The 24,916-nt window shown below is 44.4% G+C and overlaps 1 protein-coding gene across 1 annotated transcript in view; it reads left to right on the top strand.

Moving 5' to 3' along the window:
* Positions 1–24,916, top strand: part of LOC120936263 (protein eva-1 homolog C-like) — a 583,492-nt gene that overhangs the window by 541,884 nt on the left and 16,692 nt on the right. The window contains exons 6-7 of the mRNA XM_040348487.1: positions 9,457–9,618; positions 19,780–19,944. Coding sequence (XP_040204421.1) covers positions 9,457–9,618; positions 19,780–19,944 — 327 coding nt within the window. The remainder of the gene's footprint in view (positions 1–9,456; positions 9,619–19,779; positions 19,945–24,916) is intronic.

Below are 24,916 nucleotides of genomic sequence, written 5' to 3'. Positions count from 1 at the left end.
GGGAACTGCGTTCCTGCTGTGAAAAAAGTGCAGGAACTACGTTCCCGCAGGACTAGAGCCCTGTTTGTGTACTAAAAAACCTCATGTGATTACATGCCATGGTGATCGCATGTTTAGGAACCACTCTGACTGGCTCCTGACCCCCAGTTTCGACTTTTGAACTGGATGTTGTAGGCTTTTTTCTCAGCCCAAATTTATATTAGCTGTTTCCAAGAAAATAAATATGTCTGAATATGAACTTTTCGGCACATATAAAAAAAAAGTCTTAAGCCCTGTACACACGATCCGTCCATCCGATGAAAACGGTCTGATGGACCGTTTTCATTGGTTAACCGATGAAGCGGACTGATGGTCAGTCGTGCCTACACACCATCGGTTAAAAAAATGATCGTGTCAGAACGCGGTGACGTAAAACACAACAACGTGCTGAAAAAAACGAAGTTCAATGCTTCCAAGCATGCATCCACTTGATTCTGAGCATGCGTGGATTTTTAACCGATAGACGTGCCTACAAACGGTCGTTTTTTTTCTATCGGTTAGGTATCCATCGGTTAAATTTAAAACAAGATTGCTTTTTTTTTTAACCTATGGCTAAATAACCGATGGGGCCCACACACGATCGGTTTGGTCCAATGAAAACGGTCCATCAGACCGTTCTCACCGGTTTAACCGATCGTGTGTACGCGGCCTTACTGTGCACAACGTGATTAAAAGATAACATGTTAAATTTCAGGACCCTTTTAAAGCACAAAGGGGTTAATTTACTAAGAGATAAATAAAAATGTTGAGTTAAAATAACTCATGCAGTATTTATCTCAAAAGTAGTAAATTCACAAAAAAAAACATGCGTTATTTACCAAATGCGTTAAACATTTATGTTTTGCGATATTTAGCACTTAAAGTTTGTGTTATTTTTGGCGTTGTTTTTTTTCCCAATTTGTTTTTTTTTTGTTGCAGGCAAACACTGCACCAGAAGGCACATAGCAATATTGTGAAACTATGAAAACATTCAAGGGGGATTTCATTCACAAAACGATCTCCTTCTCATTCCTGAGCTCAGAGGAGAACATTTTCACACTGATACATTGTATGCTTTTAACCTACTGGTCAGTGCAGAAGTTCCTCTAATTGTTATTTTGTATTTTTCTAAAACGATGGTGTGTGGGCAACGTCGTTTTAATGAAGTTGGAAAAACTTTGTTTTATCAACATGCTGAAAAACTACGTTTTTTTTTTCATGCTGAAAAATGATCGTGTGTACGCGGCATTACAGAAGTCAACTACTTGGTGGACATTCACCTAGAGAAAATAAACCATATTAGTGTTCCTATTTGGTTATTCACTTTTCTTGGACTATACCTCCACTTGAATTTTTGTACACATGGTTATTGTGTCCACATATCAGATGCTTACATACAAATATTTTCAATGTAACACTGTCACATTGTTTTATAAAATTTAGCGCTTCACTTTTTCACATATATTATGGACTTTGTTAAATTTAGTGCTTCACTTACATTGGTCTAGCGCAGTAATTTCCCCAACTATCTCACTATTTTAATAAATGGGAGCTATTTACCTCACATTTGATATTTTACTTTGGTGAATTGACACTTTTATTATCTTATGCAATATTTTTGAAAAAATGGGTCACGCGACCTTCGTAACGCATGCGGTAACCTTTAGTGAATTGACCCCATTGTGGTTCCTACCTCAAAAACCAACCGAATCAAGAACCAACACTGGGGCATCTTTAGTTTTGCAAAGTATACTGGGGGGCCCTTTAAATAATTTGCAAAACAAGTTAGGGGTTACTCATTATTCTGATGAAAAAATGGCTTTCCTGAAAGTGCACTCTACACGCTTCAATTATGGTAAGCAAAGGCTGGCTTCCTCTCCGCCTTTGTAATGTTCAACATATGTGACATTGGTTCATTTTTTAAAAGCTGGAGAACAAGAAGTGTTTATAAGCAGGAATATACTATTTTTATATACTGTAGCATGGACCTTTTCCCAGACATTTGTGTACGTTGCATGCAGTGGAGTTGTTTGTCAGCGCCTTGTTTATGCTACCACAGCTTAATGAGACTCCAGCTAGCAGAGCCTTGGTGAGACATTTGGGTGGTTTTTATACCATATCTAACAAGCAGCTCTGTTGGTGGTCTGCGGTATGGTGCCGGTATAATCATGCCATCGTAAGAAGTTTATCACATATGAAAGGAAGAAACAGGGGTGCACATTGTTGTTTTCTGTGGTGGGAAGAGGGATGCAAAGACCACACAAGTTGCACATGATAATACAGTGGAACCACATATGGGACATCAGATCTAAAAATGCTCTATGTTGCCCGTAGTTCCCGAATGTCCTTCATTTGGAGGTACTGTCCGTCTTTTGAAACCTAATGCCTCTGTCCAAATTTCCTCCTCGGTTGTCTCTCTTTTCAGCCTGATGTATATTAACATTTTAACTACTGTATCAAGATTGTTATACTGCACAAAGCTTTTTATCCAACCTTTATATTATTGCATTTATAATTAACGATGAATTCCAGGTATGTTTATTTTTTACATAGTGACATTGGTCCAACTTGTACCAAATTAAGTATTCATATTCTATTCCTGAGCAGTCCCTGTGGAAATGGAGGATTACTATAGTAGCTGCCACTACTACAGTGATTCTCACTACCTTTTACCCTTTCTCGAGTGCCTGCTCTGCAGAATAGTAAGCATAGGGAGTCGTCTGCTTGGTATGGGTGTCATTCAGAGAGCACCTTGTATTTTTCTTAATCAATACAAGATGTTCTCTGCAGGGCAGCTGTTAGAAGTCACGGGGGCCCCATACAGCCTACCTGGCAGGGCCCCCCTGGCCGAAAGTGACTGAGGACATAGATTCATCAGTCCCTTTCTCTACAGCCTCAGGCTATGTTCACACTGATCCGACACGAAAGTCATATGACTTCTGATCCAACTTTGCCTTGCGACTTCGTGTCCAACTTCCATACGACTTCAATGAATGGGATCGACTTTGATCTGACTCTAAGATGATTACAACTTGCCCTTTGGCCAATCAAAACAATTTCTTTAAAATCGAGAAAATAGCTGCTCACCAACATAACGAAAGTCAATTTATTGAGTGATATTAAAAATGCATGACACACATCACAGGTACATCATCTGGTAACAGTGGTTGACGCGTTTTACACAACTAACTGTGCTTACTCGTAAGTAAGCACAGTTGTGTGAAATGCGTCAACCTCTGTTACCAGCTGATGTACCTGTGATGTGTGTCATTAATTTTTAAATTGAATATAACATTTTTAATAATTTAATATGCAGCCATTTTCTTCATTTTGGCTGATTACGGTAGGCGAGCCGAGGCCTGCACCCGCATGAGGAGTCCCACCCTACCTAACCACACCTGGACCTACTCACCTGGAGCAGTGTCCTTCCTTGCTCTTTAAAACAATTCCGCTGCTTCTGGTATGGAGGAAACCTTAAGCTGAATGTATCAGAAAAAAATAAATAAAATTGGCATGGGCCAACCTCCCCCAGATCCATACCAAGCTCTTTCAATCTAGTATGGCTCTTGAGGGAGAACCCCGCACCAAAATTGGGAAAAAAAATGGTGTGGGGTCCCTCCCAAGATCTTAAGAACACAAGTCACATGCCACAAGTCGGGTCAGTTTAGATGATGATCCCAACTTCCATTCTTACCAAATTTGTGCCCTCAGCAGCTCCCAGCAGGAAAGGAGAAGAGGAAAAACAGCAGCACTGTGGGGAAAAGAGGCACACATGGGTCCCAGAGAGCAGGAGGAAGGGGGCGCAGATTACTAGAATCAATCCTCCAGCAATGCAGCCAGAAGAAGAAAATAAAAGTAGAAGCTAGCACCATTGCAAAAGTGTCACACATGTCAGCAATAAGGCAACCCCCCCCCCCTTTGAACTAAAAAGACCTGGGCCCAGTACAGGAGGGCTGGCTGTACTGCCTTATCAGTGGCCCTGTTGGCAGATGTTGCACCCATCCCTCCTGGCTCCCCTGGTACAGCAGAAATCACTTTTAAAAGTAAGCCTTGAATAAAAACACAAGGGGCCAGATTCTGAAAGGACTTACGACGGCGCAGCGCCATGTACGCCGTCGTAAGTCCTAATCCGACCCGTCGTATCTATGCGCCTGATTCTTAGAATCAGTTACGCATAGATATCCATTAGATCCGACAGGCGTAAGTCTCTTACGCCGTCGGATCTTAATTGCATTTTTTTTCGACGGCTAGGTGGCGCTTCCGTCGAATTCCGCGTTGAGTATGCAAATTAGCTAGATACGCGAATTCCCGAACGTACGAGCGGCCGACGCAGTAAAGTTACAACGTTTACATTAGGCTTTTCCCGGCGTATAGTTGCCCCTGCTATTTGAGGCATAAGTGCGGCGTACCAATGTTAAGTATGGCCGTCGTTCCCGCGTCAAAATTTGAAAAAGTTACGTCGTTTGCGTAAGTCGTCCGTGAATGGGGCTGGACGTCAATACGTTCACGTCGAAACCAATGATGTCCTTGCGGCGTACTTTGGAGCAATGCACACTGGGAAATTCCACGGACGGCGCATGAGCTGTTCCGCAAAAACGTCAATCACATCGGGTCACAGTAGTTTTACATAAAACACGCCCCCCTGATCCAAATTTGAATTAGGCGGGCTTACGCTGGCCGATTTACGCTACGCCGCCGCAACTTACGGAGCAAGTGCTTTGAGAATACAGCACTTGCCCGTCTAAGTTGCGGAGGCGTAACGTAAATCGGATACGTTACGCCCGGGCAAAGATACGCCGCTGACTGAGAATCTGGCCCAAGGTCTACTTATTTCATAGCACTCCCCCACCCCCCCCCCAAAAAAGCTAATACAATTTTCCTGTAGGCATTACTGGGCCTCTCCTTAACTCCTGGAAAGCTCAGTAACCCAAATCCTGGGAGAATGCACTCCTGAGCTCCACAATTTTTTTTTTTACTTTTAATTGGCATTTTTTTTTCAGAGATGGGGGCTAAGAAATATGCAGATCTTGCTTTGTGATTCAAAGTCTACGTTAAAACTGGCCATACACTTGTTGAAAAAATTTTATTTTTAGTAAAGTTGTTTGATTTTCTAATCACTAGTGGGGTCAAGTCAAGGTTCATTTTCAACCTGAGAAAATTTGAAGGCTTGAATGTTTTCCCCAATAAACAAACAAAAACCAGTGAATGTGGTTTTCTTTCGAGAAAGTCCATTCACTGCATTTAAAAAGAAAAACTTAATTTTGAGGTACTTTCGAACAATATTCATGAAGTTATCTAATGTATTGAGAATTTTTGTTTGAATTCTAGCAAAGCTTGAAGGACTACAGCTTGAATAGAGAGAGAGTAGATGGGTCGCCAGTGGGTTGACTAAAAAAACAACAACAAATGGATTCCCTCATCTACGCAACGCAAGCAAGGTGGATGGAGTATCCTCCCCTCTGTGTTACTGTATACTGATAGCGTAAACTCCTCTACTGTCAGAGTATACTGAGAGTGCTACAGCTGCTGATCAAATTAACATTTACCAACATTGTTAGACCTCTGTTGAATGGGAATAATGCCGTAGATGGATCAAAATTTGACCAGTTCCTGCTGCCCCGGTCAAATTTTGATCCATCTATGGACAGCTATATTTAACAAGAATAAAATTTTTTTCTTCAGACACCATAATACTCAAGCCCATCCATCAAGCTATGATCTGATAACCTTTAATTAGAAGATGAGGCCTACACTTCTTTCTGTTTGACCTTGGTAACAGATGGGTGGTCGTAGTGACTGTACCAGATGGCGCTGCGTAAACCACAGTTAAATGAGACATTACGTTTCAAGGCCATGAAGGGTTCCTGCCTCAAGGCGACAGCGACCCTATATCATCTTTTGGAAGAGACCCTTATGACCCCAAAATGTTGGCTTATGCCGTGTACACACGATCGGTCAATCCGATGAAAACGGTCTGATGGACCGTTTTCATCAGACCAAACCGATCGTGTGTAGGCCCCATCGGTTATTCATCCATCGGTTAAAAATGTGAAACTTGTTTTAAAATTAACCGATGGATACCTTACCGATTGAAAAAAAAACAATTGTTTCTAGGCATGTCCAGGTTAAAAATCCATGCATGCTCAGAATCAAGTCGACGCATGCTTGGAAGCATTGAACTTCATTTTTTTCAGCACGTCGTTGTGTTTTACGTCACTGCGTTCTGACGCGACCGGTTTTTTAACTGATGGTGTGTAGGCAAGACTGATCATGAGTCAGCTTCATCGGTTAACTGATGGAAAAATCCATCAGACCGTTCTCATCGGATTGACCGATCGTGTGTACAGGGCATTACTCTATTGATTTGACATTGCACTAATAAGAGATGTTTATTCGTTTTAAGATCTGATAGCAGACTAACCTGCTGCATCGGCTATGGGGCCTGATTTCTCTAAAAAGAGTCTAAAATCGTAACGGAACGTGATCTCTTATAAAAACTAATATGAACCTTCAATGGAAAAAGATATGTGGAAATTTAAAGACTGAACTAAATTTGCTGGAGTGGTGTGATACAGACAGTTGGGTTAGATCCTATTACAGGCACTTAGACAAACGAGGCCTAGTCAGTGACCCCTGTTACCGCCTGTTACCCCCAAAGGATAACTTGCTAAATAAACTTCATGGCAGTAATGCATATCATTCCTATGCATAAAATAGGTTGTGTAGTGATTCAAAGCAAATTGGCTGCACTTTGGTGGCTGTAGTTAGGTGATTCAGCCACCGTGAAATGAAAGAAAATGAGGATAAAAATAAATTGCCATTATCTACGTTCTCAATTTTTTTTTAAATAAAATTACCTTTTTTTTTTTTTACTGTGTTCAGGCAATTCAAGTAATTGTACGATCTTGATTGTTTCTATAAAGCATCATTGTGGATTGTGCCCTCTCCAAACACCACAATGTGAGTCAAAGCAAATTGCTTTTTGGAACCGGTTGTGTAATCACCAAAAGGAGTTTATTTAGTCTGAACACAAAGGCAGCATTGTCTGGCATCCCCATAAACTGGTGCGGCAGACGTTTCCAAGGAAAAGGGGTCAAGAACCACACAGACTGTGGAAGGAAATCTGATTTCTCAAAAAAAAAAAATTATGTTAAGAGCCTGCAAAGTAAAGACTAAGCAGTTTCCCAATTTTCCTTTCTACATGAAACGCTTGTGCCTTTTAAAATGTTGGCATATTTAAAATGAACGTCATGCCAAAAATGTTGCTTCTAGTTTTGGATAGAGTAGTAAAGGGTTAGAACTCTTGTTGAGGTTTCGCTGCTGTCGGTGGCTCCATTGGAGAGATTTACCTTCACTTCTGTGCTGTTGACAATTGTGTTACCAGACAGGGACTGGAGGAATTTTACCCTCGTCCACAAAAATCCTCCTAATATGTCACTTACCTTTGTCATCTTTCTATGCTGCATTAAAGGGGCTGTAAAGGTCTGTTTTTTTTTTTAACCTTAATGCATCCTATATGGCAATTATGGCCCCCCCAGCCCCCCGTTTTACTTACCTGAGCCCGTTCACCTGCTGCGCTCGCCCCGAACATCCTCTTCATCACTCAGTCTAGCCGTTGATTGGCTATATTGGATGGATTGATAGCAGCGCAGCCATTGTCTCGCCTTGCTGTCAATCACATCCAATGACGCGGCGCGCCGGGGGGTGGGGCCGAGTGATACAGTCGGCGGCTATAGCCGCCAGGTGTATCACGGGAGCGTGCCCGCAAGAACTAACCCAGCTCCCATGAAGGGAGTTAGTTCTTGTGGGGAGGAGCCGAGACAGCCGCAGAGGGACCCCAGAAGACCAGGATCGGGGGCCACTGTGTGCAAAATGAGCTGCACAGTGGAGGTTTAGTATAAAATTGTCACCACTGTGCCATGCCATCAAACGCAGCCACTGTGCCCATCAATTGTCGCCACTGTGCCATGCCATCAAACGCAGCCACTGTGCCATCAATTGTCGCCACTGTGCCCATCAATTGTTGCCACTGTGCCATGCCATCAATTGTCACTACTGTGCCATGCCATTGTCGCCACTGTGCCATGCCTCTGTGCCCATCAATTGTTACCACTGTGCCATGCCAAACGCAGCCACTGTGCCATGCCATTGTCGCCACTGTGCCCATCAATTGTCACCATTGTGCCCATCAATTGCCACCATTTTGCCCCTAAAATGCCACCAGATTGCCCCCCGCCTGGCACTTACCTTTCTCGATCAGCCATCCTCGGATCCTCCTCCATGAATCCTCAATGTAGTCCCGCCCTCGATGTCGCTTCAGCAAATCAGGTTACCGGTAACCAGATCCAGTGAACCTGATTGGCTGAGATGCGTGTCAGTGTTAACCAGGGAACGCACACCCCGTGCTTCCCCTGGGTAACTATTTGGAAGCCGAATGCAGCCCTCAGGCTGTAATCGGAAAGCCTATCAGACACTTCCACAGGCCAACCAGCTGCCGTTATTCAGATGGCCGGTGCTTGCCAGGGGGCCGGCCATCTGAATAGTGGGCGGCAGCGGCGACAATACACAGATTCATGCAATGCATGAATCTATGTATTGTTTTCAGTGGCGGTGCAGGAGCGAGAGGGGGCGGTGCTCTTGTGCCCTCTATGGATGCACCGCCACTGATCTATTCACATATCATATGATCTGTGCTGCTTTTGGTTCCTGGGTCCTCTTTTCCCAGGAACTCTGCTATGCGCGTCGGTACCCTTCGGGGTAAGACCGCGCTATATTAAGATACCTCTCAACTCAACTCTCAATTCATATATACTGTATTTTACCAGGATTTTCTCATTTAAAGTGAACATGTGCAATGTTGCTGCAAAACAAAGCAACAGGCTGACTTATTTCCCAGGGGTGGCCTAGCTGCATTGGCTAACTGCATTAGAAAAAAAGTTAGGCCACCAACCTGGCTATGCTGTCTGACTGGCTGTGCATGACTCAGAAGTCACAATTGCATGGACAGAAATACAAGTTCTTTGGCAGGTAAAACTCCTTCTATATATTTATTTCAACTGCTTATTTAGCTGTCTGGAGTTCAGCTTGTGTCATTCAAAGTACAACTTGATTTGTTTTGGCAATCAGAACAAATTAATTACTAAAAAGTCGAGACATGCATATGGCAATATAGCAAGATCTAATCAAAGGATTGTAATGAAGAATTATGAGTAATAGATGTAACATATGTGACTGGTATTATTTGTAGCTCTTATGCCATATACATGAGTTGTGGATGACTGGACAGATGTTGCACTCTTGGTGTTTAACAAATGGAATTTAATCTAATGTAACAAAAATAAACTTTGTTGTAGCTTAATGGTCCATAAGATTAGGACTTTATGGACTAGATACTTAAACGGCTTTTAATGATTTCTTTCTTCTTCTGTTTCCTTTCAGTCCCAAAGAAACTGCTGTATGAAACTCAGCCAAAGTCAACAAATTACCACGGAGTGCGGCAAACTCGCTTCCCAGAGCGGCCTGGACTTTACGATCGCAATGTGATTGGGGATGGGGCCTTCTTTCCAGACCCTGCCTTCATAACTGAACACGTTCTACCAGGTACACCACCATTCAGTGTACAAACAAATGTATATTCAAAGCTTGTTTCATTTAAACTTGGGTTCAGCAGAATGAAGCCAATGTGTTGGTCAAATTGTCCCACTATGAACAGAGGTGATCTGCAATTGTTGAACCCATGCACCAGGATGGTCAGTCTGAAATCCACGTGGATGATAGTCGTGGTTCCATAACGAGCACATAAATGTATCAATGCACTTATTACACAACCACATTGACCATCTTGGTTGTTGAACATCTGAGCAGATATCTAATAGATTTTTTTCCTGAAGACCAAATCCAGATTTTTATCTAGCGGGAGAGTCAGGCCGCGTACACATGATCAGTCCATCCGATGAGAATGGTCCGACGGACCGATTTCATCGGTTCACCGCTGAAGCTGACTGATGACGGTGACGTAAAACACACGACGTGCTGAAAAAAACGAAGTTCAATGCTTCCAAGCATGCGTCGACTTGATTCTGAGCATGCACAGGTTTTGAACCAATGCTTTTGCGTGCTAACCATCGGTTTTGACCTATCCGTCAGCCGTCCATCGGTTCGATTTTAAAGCAAGTTCTCTTTTTTTGGACCGAAGGACAACAGACCGATGGGGCGTACACACGGTCGGTTTGGACCGATGAAACTGAACTTCAGTCCGTTTTCTTCGGTTTGTACGCGGCCTTGGAGTCTCTATGGTGTTTTTAAAAATTGCATTTGTGTACCTCTTGGGGTGAATTCTCCCAACAATTTTTGTCAGGTCCTTAATGAATGTTATTATTATTATTAACCACTTCCTTACTGGGCACTTAAACACCTTCCTGACCAGAGGACTTTTTGCGATTCGGCACTGCGTCGCTTTAACTGACAATTGCGCGGTCGTGCGACGTGGCTCCCAAACAAAATTAACGTCCTTTTTTCCCCATAAATAGAGCTTTCTTTTGGTGGTATTTGATCACCTCTGCAGTTTTTATTTTTTGCGCTATAAACAAAAATAGAGCGACAATTTTGAAAAAAAAAAAATATTTTTTCTTGTTGCTATAATAAATAGCTCAATTTTTTTTTTTTACGTTTTTTTTTTATCCTCAGTCTAGGCCGATACGTATTCTACATATTTTTAGTAAAAAAAAAAAAAATCGCAATAAGCGACTGGTTTGCGCAAAAGTTATAGCGCCTACAAAATAAGGGACAGAATTATTATTATTATTTTTTTTTTTTTACTAGAAATGGCGGCGATCTGCGATTTTTATTGGGACTGCGACGTTATGGCGGACACATCGGACACTTTTGACACATTTTTGGCGCCATTCACATTTATACTGCAATCAGTGCTATAAATATGCACTAATTACTGTATAAATGTGACTGGCAGGGAAGGGGTTAACACTAGGGGGTGAGGAAGGGGTTAAATGTATTCCCTATATAGTGTTACTAACTGTGGGGGAAGGGGGGTGACTGGGGGGGGGGGGTGACCGATCTGTGTCTCTAAGTACAAGAGACACAGATCCGTCTCCTCTCTCCCCTGACAGCACCGCTGTCTGCGAGAGCCGGGAATGAGAGATGATCTCATATGTAAACATATGAGATCATCTCTCATTGGCCGCACAGATCGCCTAGGAAACGGCCGCTCCGATTGGCCGTTCACGGCGATCTGTGACTGGCTGTGTCCAAGGGACACGGCCAGCACAGCAGTTCCCCGCTGCGCGCTCGGGAGCGCGCGCGGGGAACGCGAAAAGGGGCGGCCGTAAAAACACGGCCTCCCAGAGAAGTAGAGCCACCCTGCGGCCGTATATAGTCGTACGGCCGTCGGGAAGTGGTTAATAAGTGCCATCAAGTTGATGTTGATTGCTGGTGACCGCATGGATAGTGTTTCTCCAGAATTGTCTGTCTTCTGTTTGAGTCTTTAAGGCCTCGTACAGACGGGCAAACATGTACGATGAAAACGGTCCACCGGACCGTTTTCAGCGCACATGTCTGCCCGGAGATTTCTGTATGATGGCTGTACACACCATCATACAGAAATACGTGCGTACTCGATAAGAGGCCGCGCCGTCGCCGCGACGATGACGCGGCGACGTGCGCGGCCCTGGCAGTTCAATGCTTCCACGCATGCGTCAAAGTCATTCGACGCATGCGAGGGATGGCGGCCGCTCGGACATGTACGGTAGGTCTGTACAGACGACCGAACATGTCCGACGGACAGGATTCCAGCGGGCATGTTTCTAAACATGTTTAGAAATATTTGCCCGCTCGAAAAAGGCCCGGCGGGCAAATGTACGCTGGAATCCTGTCCGCTCGGCTGTACAGACGACCGAACATGTCTGCTGAAACTGGTCCGCGGACCAGTTTCAGCAGACATGTTCGGTCGTCTGTACGGGGCCTAAGTCTTTGCAAAGGCATGTTCTTCATTTTAGTGATTGTATCCATACTCCTTATTGGTGGTCATCCTCTTCTTTTCCTGTTTTGTCGTAAGGGAAACAAATTTGTATAATAAAACTAGTGATTAAAAAGGAATTTATTGGTAATTTTAAACTTAAAATACAAGTCTGCTTAACAGCAGTATGTTCCTGTAAGGTCGGCCATACACGGCAGAATTTTCTTTCCTGCAACCACAGGTTGCAGGAAAGGAAATTCCTCAATTGCTTCATCAACACAGGTAGTGCTGATAGGAAAATCCCTCCTGTGAAGCCATTGTGCTCTCCAAGTGGGAGAACAGAGTGATTATTGCTAGAAGCTATAACATTCACTAGCAGTAAGCAAATGTAAAATATGGCAGGTTGGTTGTCCCCAAGTTGATCGATTGACCAACTTGGGTACATTTAGCCTGCCCATACATGGTTTTAATCTCGGCCAATTTCTGCTGAACTGGGTGAGATTTGAACCATCTATGGCCAGCTTAAAGCAGAGTTCCACTTCTGCTTATCCTTTTCCTCCCCAGCTCCGGTGCCACATTTGGCACCTTTCAGGGGGGGAGGGGGGAACAGGGATCTGTTTTTGACGGGTCCCCCTTCCCTACTTCCCTCTGAAGTTTGGCCCCCCTCCTCCTTCATCCAATGCCGGGCCAATTAGAAAGTGCAGTGTGCTTTGCGCATGCACAGTAGGGAACCAGCTGTGAAATTGAAAGGCTTCACTGGGGTTCTCTTACCAGGAATGATGGCGGCAGCACTCAACAGCCGATTCGAAAATCGGCTGGGTTGCTGACAAGGCGGGCTCCCTGGACAGGTGAATATTCAAATATTAAAAGTCAGCAGCTACAGCATATCAGGATCCTGCTGACAGCAACTTATTCAAGCAAATGGGGAAGCGCCACAAACACCTTGCAATTGTGTGCAATGCACATGGTTGTGGTGCGTTTTTTAGGTTTCGGTTTTTTAGGTTCTTATGGTTTTCAGCCTAAATGGACTCCCAGCTTCTTATGCCTCGTACACACGACCGGGATTCCCGATGGGAAAAGATCCATCGGAAATCCCGGGGGGAAAACCGAGAACCTGCTCTGTAACTTTTCCTTCGTACACACAAGAGGTTTTCCAGTCGGGAAAACTCTGATTAGAGCTTTGGTCAGGAATCCTGAGTGAGTGAGTGAGAAACTTATATATCGCTGCACATGCAAACTAAATGGCCTCTGTGTGTATGTGTATATGCTCCATCCCAGTTTTTCCCATAGAAAAACTGCCCAAAACTGCCAGGAAAAAGTCAGCTGGGAATCTCGGCAGGAAAAAAGAGAGCAGGTTCTCTTTTTTTTGTCCGGCAGTTTTTGGCAGTTTTCCCGTCGGAAAAACTGGGAGGAACATACACACGGCTGGGATTCCCAGCCAAAAGCTCTCCTCGCAGTTTTCCCGTCGGGAAACCCGGCCGCGTGTACGAGGCTTAAGACAGTAACTTTAAAGCATATGTAAATTCAATCACTAAAATATAATCTTTAACGTGGTAATATGATTTCAAAAGTCATCTTGCTGTCATTGTCAGCTTAAATTAAAATAATACCTAGTATTCCTGCCATGAAGGTTCTTGTTCAGGCACTTCCCGAAAATGCTGTGTCCAAGTTTCCCAAGAAATGTTATGCAGCTATTGGGGAAGTGCATGTTGCCCGGAAATGCAAATGTAAAGAGGCTGCACAAGATCAGCAGCACTGAGATGCAACAAAAGAAAAAGGTTAAAAAATATTTTATTACAGTAAATGAAGAATAAATGGCAAATGTTTGACACATGATGCTCTGGTAAACCTTATATAGCCAGTCTATCACGCAGCTCTGGGGCCCTGGGTGCAGTGTATTACCTTTTTTCCAGGGATACATACTGTAGTTTTGTCACGGTGAAACAAGACACAGGTCCACTGAATTTAATCAAGAGTTAAAATTAAATCAATTAAATAGAATCTGCATCTTCAAAACCTAAAATTTACAGTTAATCCACAGGGAGATAAAAGAATACTTTATAAATTTGTGATCTGATTGGGGATCGGGAAGGATTTTTTTTCCAGTTGTAACCAAAGCGAATGGGGATGCCCCCAGATCAACATTCTACAATCATGTCTGTGTTTGTGAGTGAGGGTTAGGTGCAGGGGCGGACTGACAACTCATGGGGCCCCCGGGCAATAGGAGATTATGGGGCCCCTGGGCAATAGGAGATTATGGGGCCCCCTGGGCAATAGGAGATTATGGTGCCCCCGGGCAATAGGAGATTATGGGGCCCCCGGGCAATAGGAGATTATGGGGCCCCAGAGCAATAGGAGATTATGGGGCCCCTGGGCAATAGGAGATTATGGTGCGCCCGGGCAATAGGAAATTATGGGGCCCCCAGGCAATAGGAGATTATGGGGCCCCCGAGCAATAGGAGATTATGGGGCCCCCGAGCAATAGGAGATTATGGGGCCCCTGGGCAATAGATTATGAGGCCACACAGTATACACACACACACAGATACAGTATACATACACAGTATTCACACACAGACACACAATATACACACACAGAATACACACACTGAAATATACTGGAGAGGCGGGGCAGCTATAATCTTGGGATTTTTAGACCAAAAGGATGTCAGTAAGGGACATTTCAGGGACAGATGTAAAAAACACAGATTTTTACATACTGTCCCTGGTTTTACTGAGTCTGGCAACCCTGATGGGGCCCCCTAGGGGCATGGGGCCCTCGGAAAGTGCCCAAGTGCCTAAATGGTCAGTCCGCCCCTGGTTAGGTGCTCTTCTCTCCATCCACAACCCAATATTTGTCATTACATTAATTGGCCCTTGTGTGTGTGTGTGTGTGTGTGTGTGTGTGTGATGAGGTAAGGACACTAGCATGTTAGTACAGGCAGGGCTTTTTTTTCAGCTGGAATTTGGTGGAACTCACGTATAGCGCTTCGATCTCCGCTTGATTGACGATTTCCAATAATCGGATATTTTAGAATCTTCTGTCCCTGGCTTGTTCCATTTTGCTTGTGGGCATGTGTAGCCCTTGCACTATCTTCCGTGTTTCGGTGCAGCTGAGCGACCAGCATGCACCGCCCGTTCTCGCGCATGCGCAGTATGTACGGCTCGCAGCACCGTACACTTACGACGTTGCCATCACAATGGGCGGCGGCGGCGGAAGTGCCTGCCCCGTTGAGCTTCCTAGGCATAGGTAGGGTGCAGCAAGATGGCGGCGATGGCATCGAATGTGACGAGTGCATGCTCGTCGTACGCAATGACGTCACCGCATTCTTGCCTTTCAAAAGAACCGCGGTTCTTTTGTAAGGAGTGTCTGTACACTCGGGCAACAAGAGGTTTTTGCTTGACTCCTGGGAATTATAACATTATAACATATAGCTCCCAGGAGACAGTGCGCCGCCAGATATGACGGCCATATCCGCGGGTGGCAGACACCGGAAACGCCATTGAAAACTCTCCTACACAGGTAACCCATAGGAAAAAAAATATCAATGTAAAGTTGAAAAATTGTGTGGAACTCTTCTTTAAGGAAGGGGGGTTGCATAGAGAGGTCAGAGTTGAAGAGGGGTGAAAGTAGGATGCAGAGGTAGGTGGCTGTGGAAAAAGGCTGAACTCTGCACCCTCTTTGTAGTGCACCCCCGAACTCTGCACTCTGAGGAATATGCAAATGAGGAGTTACGCCGATTCAGAAACGAATGACCGCCCAGCCGTTTGCGTTCGGCTTTTTCCGGCGGAAAGTTACCCCTGCTATATGAGGGGTATGTGCGGCGTAACCTATGTTAAGTATGGCCGTCGTTCCCAGGCCGAGTTTTGAAATTTTTACGTCGTTTGCGTAATTCGTTTGGGAATACGGCCGGACTTAATCGAAACCAATGACGTCCTAGCGACGTCATTTAGAGCAATGCACGCTGGGAAATTTTACGGACGGCGCATGTGCCGTTCGTTCGGCGCAGGGACGCGCCCGATTTAAATTTTACACGCCCCCTACCCGCGGAATTTGAATTCCGCCGGGGGATTTAAGATTCGCCGCCGCAAATTTACAGGCAAGTGCTTTCTGAATAAAGCACTTGCCTCAAAAACTTGCGGCGGCGTATCGTAAATGAGATAGGTTACGCGCATCTAAAGATATCTGAATCTAGCCCCCTGAGTACAGGTACTGTACTCATTGCTCTGGTTCAGGATTCAAACAATTGCATTGTATGGTGATGCTAAATGGATACAGATTCTACCAGCTCCCCGTTTCATCCTAGAGTTGCCCTCCCTGTCTGTAATGAATTGTTTATTATGAACAGGACACTAGTCCCAGAACATGTTCTCTTCCCTGACTTACTAGATCTCAGGCGGAAACGGTGCTTGGCCTAAATTTAATAAGCACAAACAAGAGGAAATGATTAATAGGTCTGTCTGCGGCTTAATTGTCTCCTGATACAGAGCAGGGTTGTGTAACAGGAGCAGATGCAGTGGCCTCAGTGCAGGACAGAGTCATAAAAATTACATGTGAATATGTCAAAACCGCTCTATAGCTAGTTCACTGCAGAGTATGGGGATAGGCAAGAGCCCTACAACGCAATGTGTAGCGCTATCCCTGTAGGAGCCGCTGATTAGGATGGCTCCTCTGTTTTGGCCTCAACCTTTCCCAAAAACGTCAGCTCTTCTAACACACCAGGTTGAGGTTACAAATTTACAATATTACAGGAAATCATTTCATCTTTTGCCAACCACTCTATAGCCGAATGATGGCTTCAGTGCGGTCACACATTTCTGGGAGTGCGTCTATTGACGTCCTCCCAGAACCCCGCTGCCCCAGGGGTGTGCATTGGGCATGTTGTGTGATTACTGTGTCATTTGAATACAGCTGAATCGCAGATCGCGGTAAAGGGCCAATCACAGCGGCCTTTTACCATGTGATCAGCTGATTACATGTAAACATATGCTGGTTATCAGCATTTTCTTTCCTCAGCTGTCTGATAACCAGCTATGCTGTGACAAGGCACATTTACACTGATAATCAGGGCACTAATCATCAGTTTCCTGATTATCAGTGCAGCCCCATCAGTGCCCATCAACCCTGTCTTATCAGTGCAGCCAGGGCTGGTGCAGGGATTTTTAACACCCTAGGCGAAACCTAATTTAAACCTAACCTAAGGGGGCATATTCTTAAAGATCTGAGGCGGCGGAACGTATGTCCTTCACGTTACGCCGCCGCAAGTTTAAGTGGCAAATGCCTGATTCCCAAACCACTTACCTGTAAACTTGCGGCGGCGTCGCGTAAAGTCCACCCGCGCAAGCCCTCCTAATTCAAATGATCCTGGTAGGGGGCGTGGATCATTTAAATTAGGCGCGCTCCCGCGCCGATCGTAATGCGCATGCTCTGTCGGGTAAATTACCCGACGTGCATTGCGCTAAATGACGTCTCACGGACGTCATTTGTTTTGACTGTAACGTAAATGGCGTCCAGAGCCATTCACGGACGACTTACGCAAACGACGTTAAATTTTCAAATTTCGACGTGGGATCGACGGCCATACTTAACATTGAGTACGCCACCTAGGGGGCATGTTTATCTTTACGCCGCGTATCGCTTACGGAAACAACGTTAAAACACTACGGCGGGAAAGCGTACGTTAGAGAATCGGCGTGACTAGTCATTTGCATATTCTACGCTGACCGCCACCTAGCGGTCAGCGTAAATATTGCAGCCTAAGATACAACGGCGCAGGCCGTCGTATCTTAGGCATGTTTAAGTGTATCTCAGTTTGAGAATACACTTAAACATAGGATCGGACTTACGTTGGCGTATCTGCTAATACGCCGGCGTAAATTATTTGAGAATATGGCCCAAGGTGCCTAGACATCGGCTAAAGAAAGGGGCCACACTAGACATGCAAATAAAAACATATACAGAGGTTAACCCCTTAAGTTCCACAGTGAGTATAACAAGCATGCTATTCTGAATATGCAGACAGATTTTACTGTTGTGGGTTTAGTAACACTTTAAAGTGGTTGTAAACCCACTCTTTTAACTTGAACTTACAGGTAAGCCTAGATTAAGGCTTACCTGTAGGTGCAAGAAATATCTCCTTAACATAGGTGTGCGCAGCCTATTGCATTAGGGTTTGCACCCCAAAGCCCAAACACACACTACCGATTGATTGATTTGATTGATTTAATGGATTTATAATGTGCCAAATACTGACCCGTCAGGGCAGTGTCTAAGCGACCGATCACTCACAATGTTCATTCAGAAAGGGAAGGGGCTGGTAAATAACATATTTACTGGGCCCTTCCCCACTCCTAAAACTTCCCAGTAGCAACAGTCGATAGGAGAGGAGGGAAGCTGGCAGCGCTGCGGGGGGGGGGGGGGGAGCCAGGGCAGTAGGGGGAATCTGTGTTGCACAGAGTCATTAGGGTGTGCCTGGGCACACCTGGCACACCCTGTGTGCACGCCTATGCTCCTTAACCTACACGGTTAAGGAGATTTTTTCACAGAAACGGGAACTGCTGTCAACGGCGCAGGCGCACTGAGCCGTTTTTGTGACTGCCATTAACTGGGTTAATGGAGTTTTTTTTCGCATGCTGTGCATACTAGCTCATTATGACTTTCTCTTGCAGGTGTATTTTAAAAAATAAGGACAAACAGAGGGTTTACTTCCTCTTTAAGCTGCGCTTTCAGCCCATTGATTTGGAAGTCGAATTCAAGTTGGGTCATCACGATGCAACTTGTGCTCTGAGGATCTTGAAGGGGAACCCCACGCCAAAATTCGAAAAAAATGGCGTGGGGTCCTCCCCCAAGACCATACCAGGGGGACCCCACACCGTTTTTCTTCTCCTCAGAGCACAAGTCGCACCACAAGTCAGATCATGATGATCCGACTTGGATGCGACTTCTATTCAAATCAATGGGCTGAAAGTCAGATCAGGAGACCGCTTTCATAGGGAACCATTGATTTTGAATAGTGTCAGAGAAACGCTGCTAAAAGCTACCAAAATATTTTTTTTTTACAGCTTCTTTTTCCTGGCTTTGGTAGTGGCTTTGCAGCTCGTTTTTTCTAATGCCCCGTGTTAATGAGGCCTTACTGTCTGTGCTGAACGGCGATGTGCGTTACGTACTTTCTTATTCCCGGACGACTTGCGCAAAAAAAAAAAAAATTTAAATTCGACGCGGGAACGATGGCCATACTTTAACATGGGCTGTCTATTGTTATACCACCTAAATAGCAGTCGTAACTTTGTGACGGGAAAAGCCGACTAGCGACGACGTAAGAGAATGCGATGAACGCGCGTACCTTCGTGAATCGCCGTAAACAGCTATTTAGCATACCCGACGTGGAAAACGACACGATCTCCACCCAGCGGGGGCGCCGACGTATTGCATCCTAAGTTCCGAAGGCGTACGAAGCCGTACGCCTGTCGGATCTTAGCCAAATGCCGTCGTATCTTTGTGAATTCAAAATAAAGATACGACGCGGCAAATTTGAAAGTACGCCGGAGTATCAGCAGATACTCCGGCGTACTTATTCTGTGAATCTGGCCCTAGATGTCTACACAAGGCAAATAACATGTATAAATACATATAAAACCCTCTGAGTTTTTGTTGAAATGAATAGTCTGGTACAGGGTCTCCTTTTTTCTCTTGTGCGGTTTTGAGTGTAAACATAATCATCTGATATGTTAATGGCCATAATGGTTATTCTTCATCATTTCCAATATCTTCTCACATTTTATATTAACAGACAGGAAGAAAGGATTGGCAGCAGCATTCTTTCCGGTGGATGATAATCTTTCTATGGGTGAGACAGAACACACTATCTTCAATCAGACCATGGCACCAACGGGGCACGGTAACACTGAGATGGCACTGATCAGCAATATGTTGGCAGCATATTCTTTTATCACAGGTATATAGTTCTCTACATTATGGATAACACTTCTCCTTCCCTCTAAATAGAATAGCCTAATGTCTGGATCAGGGCCGGCCCTATGATGGGACCGGGTGGTACCATGGGTACCAGGCAGCACTTTTAGGGGGGCAGCATTCTGCTGCCCGCCAGACAGCCCACTCCACTGCCTGTGAGGACACTCACAGCCGGAGGGGAGCAGTCTGCGAGTGAGAAAGGCAGGCGCCGCTCCTTCTGAGAACCTGTTGTGCCGAGAATGGTTGCCCGTTGGAATCTGTTCCCCCTAGCTCTCGGCTCCAATCGGGAAACTCTGCCTCTCCAGCCCTCTGCATTGCCGCTCCCTCCTACTCTACCCACAAATTCTTATGATCCTAATACCGCCCCGTCCCCGTGCCTGCCCACGGTACAATGTTATTACTCATTATGGCAGATTGGATAGCAGTGTTTGCCCCCGGGAGACAGCCTGTGTACAGGATATATCTATGCCTATGCCTATGTGGTTCGGATGACTTTGACTATTTTCCTCTCTTGTCTGTCCTGAAGAAGCCTCATGGCGAAACGCGTAGACGCAGAGGGGACATTTATAGGCAACATACATACCTGACATCTTGTATGGTTTTCTTTTTAATGTTGTTTTATGTAACTACTTTGTTATAAAATTATATATTTTTTGCTATCCCTATCTGTGTTGCCTATAAAGTCCGACCATTGGTTGCTTTCCTTAGGCAATTTTGTCTTTATCACATGAATAGAGCCATGACAGGTCCTCTTTATACATGTATAGAGCCATGACGTGATTTTTGTTGGGGGGGAGGGGGAGCAGCATTTCATTCTTGGTCCCAGGCAGCACAATGTCTTTACAATATGTTGTATACAATCGATCTTGTGTCTGTCCCCAACAATAGGTCAGTGGGCACTTACAGCATAGTCAGTTGCACCTCCCCCCAGGAGCAGTTCTGTTAAAGTAGATCTAAACCAGGGATCCTCAAACTACCGCCCTCCAGCTGTTGCGGAACTACACATCCCATGAGGCATTGTAACACTCTGACATTCACAGATATGACTAGGCATGATGGGAATTGTAGTTCCTGAACAACTGGAGGGCCGTAGTTTGAAGACCCATAATCTAAACCTATTCATTAAAACTGAATATAATTTTTATGGTTGATGGACGTGTCAATGTCAGTTCAGAAGGTATTTTCTATCTTTTTTAACCACCTCAATACAGGGCACTTTCACCCCCTTCCGGCCCAAGCCATTTTTCAGCTTTCAGCGCTGTCACACTTGAATGACAATTGCTTGGTCATGCAACACTGTACCCAAAGGAATTTTAATAATTTTTTCCCCACAAATAGAGCTTACTTTTGGTGGTATTTGATCACCTCTGCGATTTTATTTTTTTGCGCTATAAACAAAAGAAGAGCGACAATTTTGAGAAAAAAAAAGCAATATTTTTTACTTTTTGCTATAATAAATATCCCCCAAAAATATTTTGGCCAATACATATTCTTCTATATATTTTTGGTAAAAACATTTGACACATTTTTGGGACTGTTGTCATTTTTACAGCGATCAGTGCTAAAAAAAATGCGCTGATTACTGTAAAAATTACACTGGCAGTGAAGGGGTTAACCACTAGGGGGCGCTGAAGGGGTTAAGTGTGTCCTAGGGAGTGATTCTAACTGTTAGGGGGAGGAGCTACCAGTGACATGTCAGCGATCACTGTTCACGATCACAGGGAACAGTAGATCCCTGACGTGTCACTAGGCAGAACAGGGGAATGCCTTGTTTACAAAGGCATCCCCCTGTTCTGCCTTTGCCAACCGCAAACGCGGGCTGCCCGGGAATGCGCCCGTTGGGCGGAAAATTTAAAGGGACGTACAGGTACATCCATTTGCCTGCCTGTGCCATTGTGTAGACGTAAATGTGCGTGTGCTAAGTGGCTAAAGTCTATGGGACCCGAACATAAAAACTCAACAGTCCCCATTATGAAGGCTTATAGGCAAGTTATTGGCCATAAAAAGAGTATGGGGGCCCAGGTACCGCCCTGGGGGACATGTATCAATGCAAAAATACATTTAAATAGATTTTCATGGCTGCAAGCCATTGCCAGTAATCAAAAAAAAGAAAAAAACAGCGTGGAGACCCCCCCTCCCCATGCAAAAAAAAGAGGCCGGGTCCCTTATAGTTCCTTTTTTAGATAGCAATTTAGGCCTAGATTCACGTAGGGCGGCTTTACGTTGTGCGGGCGTAGCGTATCTTATTTACGCTACGCCGCCGCTACTTAGAGAGGCAAGTGCTGTATTCACAAAGCACTAGCGTCCTAAGTTACGGCGGCGTATGGTAAATGTTCCGGCGTAAGCGCGCCTAATTCAAATTGGGAAGAGGTGGGCGTGTTTTATGCAAATAAAGCATGACCCCACGTAAATGACGTTTTGAACGTACGGTGCATGCGCCATCCGTGGACGGATTCCAGTGCGCATGCGTCGGATAGAATGCCTAAGATACGTCGAACACTGCCTACGACGTGAACGTAACTTACGCACAGCCCTATTCGCGTACGACTTACGCAAACGACGTAAAAAGATACGCTTGTTCCGACGTCCATACTTTGCATGGGCTACGCCACCTAGAGACCAGATTTATCTTTACGCCGGCATATGTCTTACGTAAACGGCATAACTAATTGCGACGGGCGTACGTACGTTCGTGAATCGGCGTATCTTTCTCATTTGCATATTCCACGCGGAAACCAACGGAAGCGCCACCTAGCGGCCAGTGTAAATATGCACCCTAAGATACGACGGCGTAGGAGACTTACGCCGCTCGTATCTTAGCCAAATTTAAGCGTATCTGGTTTCCAGAATACACTGGGTGTATGTAGACCTCATGGCGGTCTACAAGATGTCTCATCTGTGGCTGACCTCACTACACATCAGCCAGAATCCAGAACAGCAGCAAAGTGCTTGATCTCCCAATGTGCTGCATCCACAAGCTGTATTCTCTCTAGTGTTGTTGTAAGATCTCTAGCTTTTTTTTCCAAGATGAAAGCAAAGATATTTCTTTCTCGGATGTCTCTAATAGCTTTTGTTTGCAGATGAGTAATGTCTGCTGGCTTCAGATCAGCTCCAAAGGGTTTCTTTTTCCAAATATAACTGCTAGTAAAACAAACACAGTTTTACATATTTGGAAATATTTAGTTGCTGAGATGGCAGTGTAATGGATGAGGCATTATTCACAACACAAACTGATTATCTTCTGTAGAGCCAATGGGGACAGCTGCCACCGAGTTCGATACAGAGATTGGTAAAGGAAAGATAAAAAGACAGGAAATTGCATTATGCTGCTCTGCGCTCTTTGTTTTTCCTATCTTTTTTAGATCTTATAAGATTTTACTTCATAAACAACTTGAGTTGCCTAATTAGTGGCAGGTGTGTATGAACAGATGGCAGTTATTTCAGATCTATTTTAATATTAAACCATAAGCTATTATTATTATTAATTATAATTAAAAAAAAATGTTCAAGCGACCCTGCCTCTACAACATTCAATTTCAAAAACCTATCCCTAGAAAGTGTCTGCTGACCTTACATGATGTATATTCTCTTCCTAGAAAGGTTTATGTAGACCCAGTCATCTACCTATCCATGGAAAGTTGTGCCTGAAGACCTTACATGATGTATATTCTCTTCCTAGAAAGGTTTATGTAGACCCAGTCATCTACCTATCCATGGAAAGTTGTGCCTGAAGACCTTACATGATGTATATTCTCTTCCTAGAAAGGTTTATGTAGACCCAATCATCCACCTATCAATGAAAAGCTGGGTCTGAAGACCTTACATGATGTATATTCTCTTCCTAGAAAGGTTTATGTAGACCCAATCATCTACCTATCAATGGAAAGTTGTGTCTGCTGACCTTACATGATGTATATTCTCTTCCTAGAAAGGTTTATGTAGACCCAGTCATCCACCTATCAATGAAAAGTTGTGTCTGGTGACCTTACATGATGTATATTCTCTTCCTAGAAAGGTTTATGTAGACCCAGTCATCTACCTATCCATGGAAAGTTGTGTCTGATGATCTTACATGATGTAGATTGTCTTCCTGAAAAGGCTGTAGACCCAGTCATCTACCTATCCATGGAAAGTTGTGTCTGATGATCTTACATGATGTATATTGTCTTCCTGAAAAGCCTGTAGACCCAGTCATCTACCTATCCATGGAAATGTGTGTCTGCTGACCTTACATGATGTATATTGTCTTCCTGAAAAGGCTGTAGACCCAGTCATCTACCTATCCATGGAAAGTTATGTCTGCTGACCTTACATGATGTATATTCTCTTCCTAGAAAGGTTTATGTAGACCCAGTCATGTACCTATCCATGGAAAGTTGTGTCTGATGACCTTGCATGATATATATTCTCTTCCTAGAAAAAGGTTTATGTAGACCCAATCATCTACCTATCCCTAGCAAGTTGTGTCTGGTGACCATACATGATGTATTTTGTCTTCCTGAAAAGGCTGTAGAACCAGTCATCTACCTATCCATGGAAAGTTGTGTCTGCTGACCTTACATGATTATATTGTCTTCCTGAAAAGGCTGTAGACCCAGTCATCTACCTATCCATGGAAAGTTGTGTCTGCTGACCTTACATGATGTATATTCTCTTCCTAGAAAGGTTTATGTAGACCCAGTCATCTTCCTATCCATGGAAAGTTGTGTCTGCTGACCTTACATAATGTATATTGTCTTCCTGAAAAGGCTGTAGGCCCAGTCATCCACCTATCCATGGAAAGTTGTGTCTGCTGACCTTACATGATGTATATTGACTTCCTGAAAAGGCTGTAGACCCAATCATCTACCTATCCATGGAAAGTTGTGTCTGCTGACCTTAGTCACCCACAAGCCCGGGGACCACTGCTGATGCCACCACCTAGCATCCAAATTTTGATAACACAACAGACTTAG

The sequence above is a fragment of the Rana temporaria genome, chromosome 4, assembly GCF_905171775.1.
Source record: "Rana temporaria chromosome 4, aRanTem1.1, whole genome shotgun sequence".
In the NCBI taxonomy this organism is placed as follows: Eukaryota; Metazoa; Chordata; class Amphibia; order Anura; family Ranidae; genus Rana; species Rana temporaria.
The sequence above is the reverse complement of the archived record's forward strand: the minus strand, read 5'-3'. Positions and strand labels throughout refer to the sequence as shown.